General features: G+C 30.8%; 1 protein-coding gene across 1 annotated transcript; it reads left to right on the top strand.

Moving 5' to 3' along the window:
* The first annotated feature begins 7,323 nt into the window (after positions 1–7,323).
* LOC140892808 (kirola-like) lies at positions 7,324–9,630 on the top strand. Its single transcript, XM_073301810.1, has 2 exons — positions 7,324–7,612; positions 9,128–9,630. Exons 1-2 carry the CDS (start codon positions 7,426–7,428, stop codon positions 9,394–9,396), a joined length of 456 nt encoding a protein of 151 aa, XP_073157911.1. The 5' UTR covers positions 7,324–7,425; the 3' UTR covers positions 9,397–9,630.
* The last annotated feature ends 2,503 nt before the right edge of the window (positions 9,631–12,133 follow it).

Genomic DNA, 12,133 nt, shown 5'->3' on the forward strand with positions numbered 1-12,133 from the left:
GTTGAGGGTAAATATGGTAAATAAAAACGATTGTACTTAAATGAGTTATATTGTATTGAATGGTTAACTCTCATTACTCCTAAAACTCTATTGATGCTGATTAATATTTTAGTATAAGTTGACTTCTATTTCAAATCATGTAACAACTCTAATTCTTAAATCAAATCAAATCAATATGTAGATCTTCTCTGCTTTCCATACGCTACTTTCGTTTGAGTGTTTAAAAATAAAATTTCATATTTGTTGCCTGGGTATATAATTATTTAATTATAAGTATGCGTCATCAATAATAAAGACTAATAAATAATTGTTATTGCCCTAAGGGGGTGTCCAAGTTGGTGGAGCAGGTGAACTCTTGGCCAAAGGTCAGGAGTACTTCGATTCTCCCTGCCAACATTTTTTTGGACTAGTATGTCACACAGGGTTTGCTCAGTGTGGTTTACTTGATCACTAGCGTAGTTTGAAGGCTATTGCGTTAGTCCGAAGGTTTACCCAGAGCGCACCTAAGGGTAACGGCTACAGATTCCCACGTCTCAAAAAAAAAAAAAAATTGTTATTTATTCAGAGGTTCTATTATTATATTAATAAAAGTTTTTTGTTCAATAATCGCTACAAGTATATACACATCATCAATAATTATAATTATAACTAATAACTACTTATTATTTATTTCACACATAATGATTAATAATTAAAGTTTTTTTTTAATACATCATATATGCACGAATATATTGGTATTTAATGTTTAAAAATAGAATTTCATATTTATTGTGATTGGTAGAAATTATGCACAAATGTTCTTTTTAATGTGAAGTTTCTTCAAGTACATATTATAATAACTTTGATCAGAATACTAAATTATATATATATATATATATATATATATATATATATATGTTGAAAAATATTATTATTATTAATATTATGTTGAATATTGAATGTTGAATATTGAGTTGTAAAATGTGGAAAATTAGTGTGTGATGATGTATTTATTTTTGGACTAATCTCAAATGTGGATCTATAAATAGGTCTTCATTTGTGATAAAAAAATACAATTGAATTGAGAGAAAAATATTTGTAAAGTGTAGAGTTTGATATATTTTGAGTTTTGGAGTTTTTACTTTTTACCATAAATTTTTACTTTTTCACAACACGTTATCAGCACGATCGCTCGAAGGTTTTTTATATTTTCCGACGCTTCAAAATACGAGAAGAAGTCAAAAATATTCAACAAGTAAGAATATTTATTTTATTGTTTATTTATTTATTGTATATATATTTAATATATATTATCATGTTATGAAGAAAAAAAATTAGTTTTTTTTTTTAAAAACTTGTTATAAATCCTGGGAGGATGTTAAGACGACATCCCACACTCCCGGTAAGGGATACGACAAGTATAAAAGCCTCTAAGGTTTTTAAACAATAACGTGATATGATATATGTATATATACTAACTATATCAATATATAATTTCATGTTATTATATAAGAGGTTGTCTAGGACACTGACCTTATAATAACGTGATATGATATATGTATATATAATAACTATATCAATATATAATTTCATGTTATTATATAAGAGGTTGTCTAGGACACTGACCTTATAATAACGTGATATGATATATATTTTATTGTGTATATTTAATTATGATTATCAATATACGCATTACATGATTATCACGAATTTTTATTCAACACATAATCATTTTTTCTTACCCTCAACGGTCACAAACGGTAACAAAACGGCTAGTTTTTTGCCTATAAATATGTTCACTCAAACTCATTTTCAATCACACCAAATTCACTCTTTCTCTCAAAATATTTTCTCCTCGGTTTTTTTTTTGAAGATGAAGATGATGGCATTTATAAGGCTATTTTTCATAACGACTATGATCATCATGCTCACGAATTTTGTACTCACCAGCGATTTTCCACCACCTATTTTTTCTCTATTTGTATATGCACTTGTAATATTTTTTATTCCATTATTTTGTATTGTCATACTAATAGAAATTAACTAATAAAATTCATTGTTATTTTTCTAGTACCACCATGTCAAACTTGGCAAAGTTTGAATTCGTTGCACTCGATATCACTGGAAAAAAATTATATGCCATGGACTCTTGATGTTGAGATGCATCTTGAGTCATTGGGTCTAAGTGCAAGAATCAAAGAAAATAATATATCAACCTCACAAGATAAAGCAAAAACTATGATTTTCTTGCGCCGACTTCTTGATGAAGGGTTGAAATGTGAGTATCTCACAGAAAAAGACCCAATGACTTTATGGAAAGAGCTGAAAGAAATATTTGAGCATATAAGGGAAGTGATACTTCCGACCGCCCGTGATGAATGGAATACGTTGAGATTCCAAGACTTTAAAAAGTCAGTGATTATAATTCTGCGCTGTATCGAATAGTCTCGCAATTAAAATTCTGTGGACTTGAAGTTACAGAGATGGAAATGCTTGAGAAAACATTTTCCACTTTTCACGCATCGAATATAACTCTACAACAACAGTATAGAGTGCGTGGATTTTCGAGATATTCCGAACTAATCGCATGTCTTCCTGTGGCAGAAAAGAACAACGAATTGTTAGTAAGAAATCATCAATCCCGACCCACTGGATCAACAGCATTTCCTGAAGCAAATGTCGTAATAAAAAATGAAAACCAAAATCAAAGGCATAGACCAAATTTTGGTCGTGGACGAGGTCGAGGAAATGGGCGTGGACGTGGACGTGGACGTAAAAATTATCGCGGTCGTAGTCGTGGCCGTGGATATGAAAATAATCGAGGTAGTTATTTCAATAACTCATCTCAAAAGAACGTCACGAATCACCCACCAAAAAGGCAGCATGAAAATACGAGTGAAAATGAAAATCACTCAAAAAGATCTGAGAGTGTTTGTTATAGATGTGGCACTCCAGGACATTGGTCACATATTTGTCGAACCCCTGAGCACCTATGTAAGCTCTATAAAGAATCGACAAAGGGGAAAGGAAAAGAGACAAATTTTGTTGAAGATAATGACCGTTTAATTGGTTCAACTAGTTTCAATGCTGCAGATTTTTTGAATGATTTCGAAGACATTGATTAAAATATTGGTGGGACTACATTGTAACAAATTTGTATTTTTCATGCATTCTTGTATTATAAAGCATGTTATATTTTGCATTTGTATTGTACTTAATTTTTCTTTATTGCATTTTTTTGTGAAGTTTGATATGGAAAATGCTATGAGCAAACATAGAAATAATATCATGGAAATTTGCATACCAGATAGTGGTACAACACACACTATTCTGCGAGATGAAAGATATTTCTTGGAAATAAAACCAACAAAAACAATGGTGAATACCATATCAGGTCCTGTAGACTTGATTGAAGGTTGTGGAAAAGCACATTTTTTGTTACCTAATGGTACAAAATTTCTGATAAATGATGCTTTATATTCACCACAATCGAAAAGAAATTTGTTGAGTTTTAATGACATATACTCTCATGGGTATGATACTGAGACGATAACTGATGGAAATCAGAAATATATGTGTCTTACCACATATAAATCAGGAAAGAAATATGTGGTTGAAAAATTATCAATGCTCCCTACTTGATTGCATTATACACATATAAGGCCAATCGAATCAAATATGGTGGTTAATATTTCTTCAATATTAACAAAATGGCATGATCGATTGGGACATCCTGGTTCAATAATGATGCGAAGAATTATTGAAAATACGCATAGTCATCCATTGAAAGACCAGAAGATCTTTCAGAATAATAAGTTTCAATGTAAAGCATGTTCTCTTGGAAAATTTATTATAAGACCATCGCCAGCTAAAATCCAAACTGAATCACTCATATTTCTTGAACGTATTCAGGGTGATATTTGTGGGTCAATTCATCCACCATGTGGACCATTTCGATACTTTATGGTATTGATCGATGCCTCTAGCAGATGGTCACATGTATGCTTATTGTCAACTCGGAATGTGGCATTTGCAAGATTGATGGCTCAAATAATAAAATTGCGAAATCAATTTCCCGATTATACAATCAAAAAAATAAGACTTGATAATGCTGGAGAATTTACATCCCAGACTTTCAATGATTATTGTATGTCAATGGGAATCACTGTTGAACATCTTGTAGCTCATGTTCATACGCAAAATGGATTAGCTGAATCATTGATTAAACGTCTACAACTGATTGCTAGACCAATGATTATGAAAACAAAACTCCCTATTTCTATATGGGGACATGCAATTTTACATGTTGCGGCATTAATTCGCATCAGACCAGGTGCATATCATAAATTCTCCCCATTGCAACTTGCATTTGGTAAAGAACCAAATATCTCTCATCTGAGAATTTTTGGATGTATGGTGTATGTGCCTATTGCACCACCTCAACGATCAAAAATGGGTCCACAAAGAAAAATCGGTATTTATATCGGTTATGATAGTCCATCAATCATTCGATATCTTGAGCCTCAGACAGGCGATGTGTTTACAGCACGCTTTGCTGATTGTCATTTTAATGAAGAAATCTTTCCAGTGTTAGGGGGAGAAAAGAAACACATCGAAAAAGAAATCACATGGTATGTACCATCATTGTTACATTTGGATCCAAGGACCAAACAATGTGAGAAAGATGTACAGCAAATTGTGCACATACAAAGAATTGCAAATCAAATGCCAGATGCATTTGCAGACACAAAAGGGGTAACAAAATCATATATACATGCAGTAAATGCCCCTGCTCGAATTGAAATTCCAAAGAAACAAATAGAAGACACTCGTGATGTCATAAAACGCTTGAAGCGTGGAAGACCAGTCGGTTCCAAGGATAAAAATTCTCGGAAAAAAAAAGGCATATAGAAACACGACGATCATAAAATAGAAAATGGTGTTCCAGAAGAATCACCTGATGATGAAAATATTCTGTCAGAACCACAAACTGACGAGAATCGTGAAATCTCTATCAATTATATTAATACTGGAAAAATATGGAACCGAAAAGACATAGAATATATTGATAAGATATTTTCTTATAATGTGGCTTGTGACATCGTAAATGAAAATGAGGATCATGAACCAAAATCTTTTGGTGAATGTAAAACTCGTCATGATTGGGTCAAATGGAAAGATGCCATCCAGGTTGAATTGGATTCGCTGAATAAACGCAATGTTTTTGGACCTATAGTCCTCACACCTGAAGGTGTAAAACCTGTTGGATATAAATGGGTTTTTATTCGAAAGCGAAATGAGAAAAATGAAATAGTCAGATATAAAGCTAGACTTGTTGCACAAGTTTTTTCTCAAAGGCCTGGAATTGATTATGAAGAAACGTATTCTCCTGTTATGGATGCAATTACGTTTCGATTTGATTAGTTTGGCAGTGTCTGAAAATTTGGAAATGTGTCTTATGGATGTTGTTACAGCTTACTTATACGGATCACTTGATAGTGATATATACATGAAAATCTCTGAAGGATTTAAGATGCCTGAAGCACAAAGTTCAAAACCCAGAGAATTTTATTCTGTAAAATTGCAAAGATCATTATATGGGTTAAAGTAATCCGGCCGAATGTGGTATAATCGGCTAAGTGAGCACTTGATGAAAAAGGGATATGTAAATGATCCAATATGCCCTTGTGTTTTCATAAAGAAAACAATATTCGGATGTGTAATTATTGTTGTATATGTTGATGATTTAAACATCATTGGAACGAATAAAGAAATTCAAGAAGTTATGATGTACTTGAAGGAAGAATTCGAAATGAAGGATCTTGGAAAAACCAAGTATTGTCTGGGTTTGCAAATCGAACAAAAAGAATGTGGAATTTTTGTTCACCAGGCAAATTATACAGAAAAGATCCTTAAACGTTTTAATATGGATAAATCAAATCCATTAAATACTCCAATGGTTGTAAGATCATTAAACATAGAAAAGGATCCATTCCGTCCATGTGGAGATGATGAAGTTATTCTTGGTCCAGAAGTACCATATCTAAGTTTCATTGATGCTCTTATGTATCTTGCAAATTGCACTAGACCTGATATATCTTTTGCTGTAAATTTATTGGCAAGATTCAGATCATATCCAACAAAGAGGCACTGGAATGGAATTAAACATATATTTCGTTATCTACGAGGAACAACAGATTTGAGATTTTTGTACTCAAAAGACACCAATCAAAGTATCATTGGTTATGCTGATGCTGGATATTTATCTGATCCACATAAGGCACGTTCTCAAACCGGATATGTATTTACTCGTGGAGGCACCGCAATTTCTTGGCGTTCACAGAAACAAACACTCGTAACAACTTCATCAAATCACGCTGAGATTATTGCGCTACATGAAGCAAGCCATGAATGTGTTTGGCTAAAATCAATGACACAACATATCCAAACTTCTTGTGGATTATCAGTAGACAAGAAGCCTGTGACGTTGTATGAAGACAATGTTGCATGTATTGCTCAAATGAAAGAAGGATACATCAAACATGACAGAACAAAACATATACCCCCAAAGTTTTTTGCCTACACTCAAGAGCTTGAGAAGAATAAAGATATTGATATCTGTTATATTCAATCAAGTGAGAACTCATCAGATCTCTTCACAAAGGCACTTCCCACGACGATATTCAGAAAGCATATATACAACATTGGGATGTGCAATCTGCGGAATATCTGAAGAATCACTCATGTTAACATGAGGGGGAGTTTACGTGGCTGTACTCTTTTTTCCTTACTATGGTTTTTATCCCACTGGGTTTTTCCTAGTAAGGTTTTTAACGAGGCAGTATAAAACACGTAATGAAGACAGTCATCATATCACGATCATCATCACAAGGGGGAGTGTTGAAAAATATTATTATTATTAATATTATGTTGAATATTGAATGTTGAATGTTGAATATTGAGTTGTAAAATGTGAAAAATTAGTGTGTGATGATGTAGATGATGATGTATTTATTTTTGGACTAATCTCAAATGTGGATCTATAAATAGATCTTCATTTGTAATGAAAAATACAATTGAATTGAGAGAAAAATATTTGTAAAGTGTAGAGTTTGATATATTTTGAGTTTTGAAGTTTTTACTTTTTATCATAAATTTTTACTTTTTCACAACAAAATATATATATATATATATATATATATATGAATTTTCAAGTTAGTGCGAGAAATATGATATAGTTAGCCTCAATCAGAGCCGTATTTTGCTCAGAACCACGTGCATATCATTAAATGCAACTTGGCGATCGAGTAGCCATATAAGGTCGCATATATAATTAATTTATATACTATATAATAAGGTGAAGGCATAAGTTACCTTCTTGTATCTTTCAACCAAAGTAGTAGTAGTGTTTGTATTATATTCTTGATATTAATATTATAGCTAGCGATGGGTTTGATCGGTAAGCTAGTCGCTGCGACGGAATTCAAGGCGGGCGGAGATGTGTTCCACGATCTTTTCAAGCAAAGGCCGCAGCACATTTCGACGGCTAGCCCCGACAAAGTTCAAGGCTGCGATCTGCATGAGGGTGAATTTGGGAAGGTTGGTTCCATCATCAGCTGGAGGTATACTCATGGTGAGCCTACTTTTCTACAAATATATGTACTTTGCTTAATTATATATATATATATATATATATATATATATATATATATATATATATATATATATACTAGCGAGTCATGGCATACACGATTTCATGTGAAAAAATGTTTTTTTTTAAAAAAAATTAAAATGTTAAGTATCGATTTTTTTAAGTTGAAATGATTGAATCAACTTTTGAAATTGAAATGATAGAAGATAATAAATATGATGAAAAGAGATTTATTAGTGAGAGATAATACTGTAAAATCGTGTTTATTTTGATAAGATGGATGGTATTTTATATGATTTTAAGGAAAAAAATTATACCATGACTTCATTCTATTAGCATAGGGCCGGTGCTCATTCACTATATATTAAGCGTAATTAATATATAGTAATAGATGTTTTACTTTTTTATTTTTGCGAAGTAAATTGTTTTTAGATGTTTTAAATAGTGTTTATAAACTAAAAAAAAAATATAATCACTTATTTTTAGATGTTACAAAATATATATATATATATATATATATATATATATATATATATATAATTGGAGTGTAGCTAACTATATGAAACATTTATTATTAATCTCAAATAGATTTATTCAATATAAAAAATTACAATTTTAAACATTATTTCCTAAAAATGTATTATTAATCCCAATTATTTTTATTGATTCGCCCCTTTTCCAAGAATTCTAATTAAGTGTGCAACTGTTGAATCCTAGGCTATTTCGTTATAGATCCGACTGGATATAAATTATAGTTTCAGCTGGAATCGAATATGGTTTAATTTCTTTTCGTTTTTAAAAAAAAAAAATTTAAACCAAAAAACAGAAGAGATATCCTGAAGGAGATTAAATTTGCAAAAAACAAGTTTCCGAATTATATAAGTTGTGTATTCAATTTCTTGAAATCCGTTGCGGGCAACTTGTTCCACGTTCTGAGACCATGTATCCCATTCAATTATCAAATAAAAAATCTTGAAATTCGTAGAAATGATATTTGTTTTAAATTTATTTATTCTTTTAATACTCTATTTTTGCATATATTTTTGGTCCATTTGTGTTTTCACACAAATTAAAAAAAAATTGAAAAAACTAATTTTATTAAAAAAATTCTCGGTTAATTAACCTTATTTAATGAGTATTAATTTAATATGATGTAATTTTAAAAATAGATATTAATTAGATGTTATCCTTCTGAGTAACTACCCGAATGGTGCATCGAATGGCCCTGCCAAAATCAATTGCATTGGTATCCAATATGAAAATTATTTGTGTGGCACGTGAATAAGTCAGATCGCAATAATATCAACTTGTGGAAATACAAAATTATTTTTAAAAAAATACATCATATTATTTATTAACAGGTGGTTGCAAACTTGCAATTAATATAGCTAGTCTGAGCTAGTTGCATGCATGTATATATAATAATTGATTAAAATTTGATTTTTTCCTGATTTGTTCGATCTTGAATATTATAAATTTGTGAACATTATTACATAGATGGGAAAGAGAGGACTGCCAAACAAGTAATTCAAAACATCGACGAGGAGAAAAAGTTGATGGAATTCAAGATGCTTGAAGGAGACTTGATGGAGAAATATAAAGCATTCCTGATAACCTTTCATGCGGAAAACAAAGGTGACATTGAACTCATAACATGGACTTTGGAGTATGAGATGCTCAGTGATGACGTCGAGCATCCGATCTCGTTGCTATCCTACTTCATCGACGTCACAAAAGACATTGAGACTCATCACATTGGGAAGTGATATGATGATAACACGTTTAGTCTATGTCACATCGAGAATTTGTTGTATGAACCAATCGTACGTATGATTGGTGTATCAATGCTTCTATGCGAATGTGTGTTACAAAAATAAGTGATTGCTTGGTAGAGTTTGTGAACAAGCTAAGCTACACATGTTTAATTTCTAAATGTTTGTAAGAGATGTAATTTGTTTTGTTGTTATATAAATTATTGGATGCACGTGCAATAATTGTTTCTGTTCATTCAACTATAAATTTTAATAAAGGACAAAATTTAGGTCTTTCATTCGGTATCAGAGTTATGGATTCGATTTTCATTGATTGCAGATAATTGGTAGAAAGATTGTTGAGATGTAATAATTATTTTTCCTGGGTAGATCAATCATAATATATTATTTGTTTTTTTAAAAAACTTAGGTACAAATTTGTGAAATTATCTTGTTTTTTTAGAGTGAATTATCTCGTTTGTTTAGCCATCGTCTTAATATTTTTTTAATATTTTAAAAATTTTATTAAATTATTAAAAAATTTATATATGATTAATTAATATTATATAAATTAAAATTTTTTTTATAAATATTTATTTAGTTAAATATATAAGTAAAATTAAAAATAAAGACAGAAAATTAAAATGAGAGTCCTGCTTTCTACCACAATTTTTTTTCACTTTCTAATTTTTAGTTTTTTTAAAGTTGAAACTTGAAGCTTGTTTTATGTTTCACTATACGTGCATTCTATCCCTCCTAGTAACACATTATTTTAATTCTATATTTTTTTTTACTAAATTTCAGAATTTTTAAAATATAACATAATACTCTATATCAAATTTAAAAGGTATTTATTAATATTTATATACAAGAGCATTTTTATTTTAAAAAAATACGATTTTTTTAAAGTTGAAACTTGAAGCTTGTTGGGTGTTTTACTGTATGTGTTGTGTGCAATATACTATCCTTAGTAGCACATATTTTGTACCTTTTATCTTCTTGCTATTTTTTGTTATTTGTGTTTTTTATTTGCTTGTACATTGTTGTTTGTGCTTTTAATTATCAGTTCATGTAATATTATGTTCTAGATTCTTGTAATGTATTTTCCTGTAGATTTCATTGTTCTAATTTTATTTCGAATATTTTAAAATGAAAGAGATATAATCATTAAAATTACTTTGTTCATAAAATTAAAATTTTAAAAAAAGAATCTGGAACCGACATAGAATATAATAATTGAGCGAATGCTAATAATTTAAATTTCATAGTTGGTTACAACTATTTTTTGTTCAGATAAATCAATTTGAATTTGATCACAGTGAATTGTCACATAAACATTGAATTCAATTTGAATATGACGATTTGAAATCAATTTGAATCTGACATCGACATTGAATTTTCACATAGTACCTTACCATACCCTTCACTATTATTGAGAAAAATAATAGATAGACTAACATACGTTATAAAAACATATAATCATTAAATTTACTTTGTTCATAGAAAAAAAGCATCTGAAACTAACATATAATATAATAATTGAGTGCATGCTAATAATTTAAATCTCAAAGTTGGTTACAACTATTGTTTATTCATAGAAATCAATTTGAATTTGACATTGACATTGAATCGTCACTTACCATCTTACTCTACCCTTCAATATTATTGAGCACAATAATAGATAGACGTAATAAAGTAGAAGTTATAAAGACATATAATCGTTAAATTTACTTTGTGCATAAAAAAAGGCATCCAAAACTGACAGACTATAATAATTGAGTGCATGTTAATAATTTAAATCTCATAGTTGGTTAAAACTATTGTTTGTTCAGAGAAATCAATTTGAATCTGACATTGACATTGAATCGTCACTTACGACCTTACTGTATCATTCACTATTACTGAGGATAATAATAGATAGACGTAACAAAGTAGACGTTATAAAGTATACGGTACAAACTAGTTGTTAAAGAATATGTTATATAATCAAGGGTAGACTTCATATTCTTACACTACAAAACATTGGTACGTTCGTATATAAAAAAAAAATGTTTGCGGGTCACAATTTCATTCCCCCATCACCGATAGTGACGACTTCTTTGAAGTATCGATAAACGATGACACATACGAACGAATACTCCAGCAACAACGAATGCTTTTTAGGGCAGTAAAAAATTCTTTTAGTGAATTAAAGAGGAGAAAATATGTGAAACGAGACCGCGAAGCCGCTACATGCTCGTCTTGTGAATGGTTATTTCACAGAACAATCGTATGGAGCAACGAGGTATACCGCCGATGTTTTCAGATGCAAAGAGAGTTATTCTTGCGCGTAGTCAATGCATTGGAAAGTCGTGGTACATATTGTCACTGGGGAGTCGATGCAACGTCAAGAAAAGACTTCTCACCATTTCAAAAAATGCACGGTTTCTATCTGTCAACTAGTATATGGAAGCCTTGCATATCATTATGATGAGTACTTATGGGTTGCTGAAACAACGGCCATCGATTGCTTGTTCAACTTTTGTCGATTCGTGATCGTTTGCTTGAAATGCACCTGCAAAGACATGGATTCTTTGACATGTTGAGCATCCTTGATTGCATGCTGAGAATGGAAAAACTGTTTGTTTGCTTGGAAATGTCAATTTACATGAGGTGACCATGGAGTCCCCACAATAATGCTTGAAGCGATCGCGTCTGCAGAATTGTGGATTTGACATGCTTTTTTGATGTCGCGGGATCAAATAATGATATC

The sequence above is a fragment of the Henckelia pumila genome, chromosome 3 (genome assembly GCF_033568475.1).
Source record: "Henckelia pumila isolate YLH828 chromosome 3, ASM3356847v2, whole genome shotgun sequence".
Classification (NCBI taxonomy): domain Eukaryota; kingdom Viridiplantae; phylum Streptophyta; class Magnoliopsida; order Lamiales; family Gesneriaceae; genus Henckelia; species Henckelia pumila.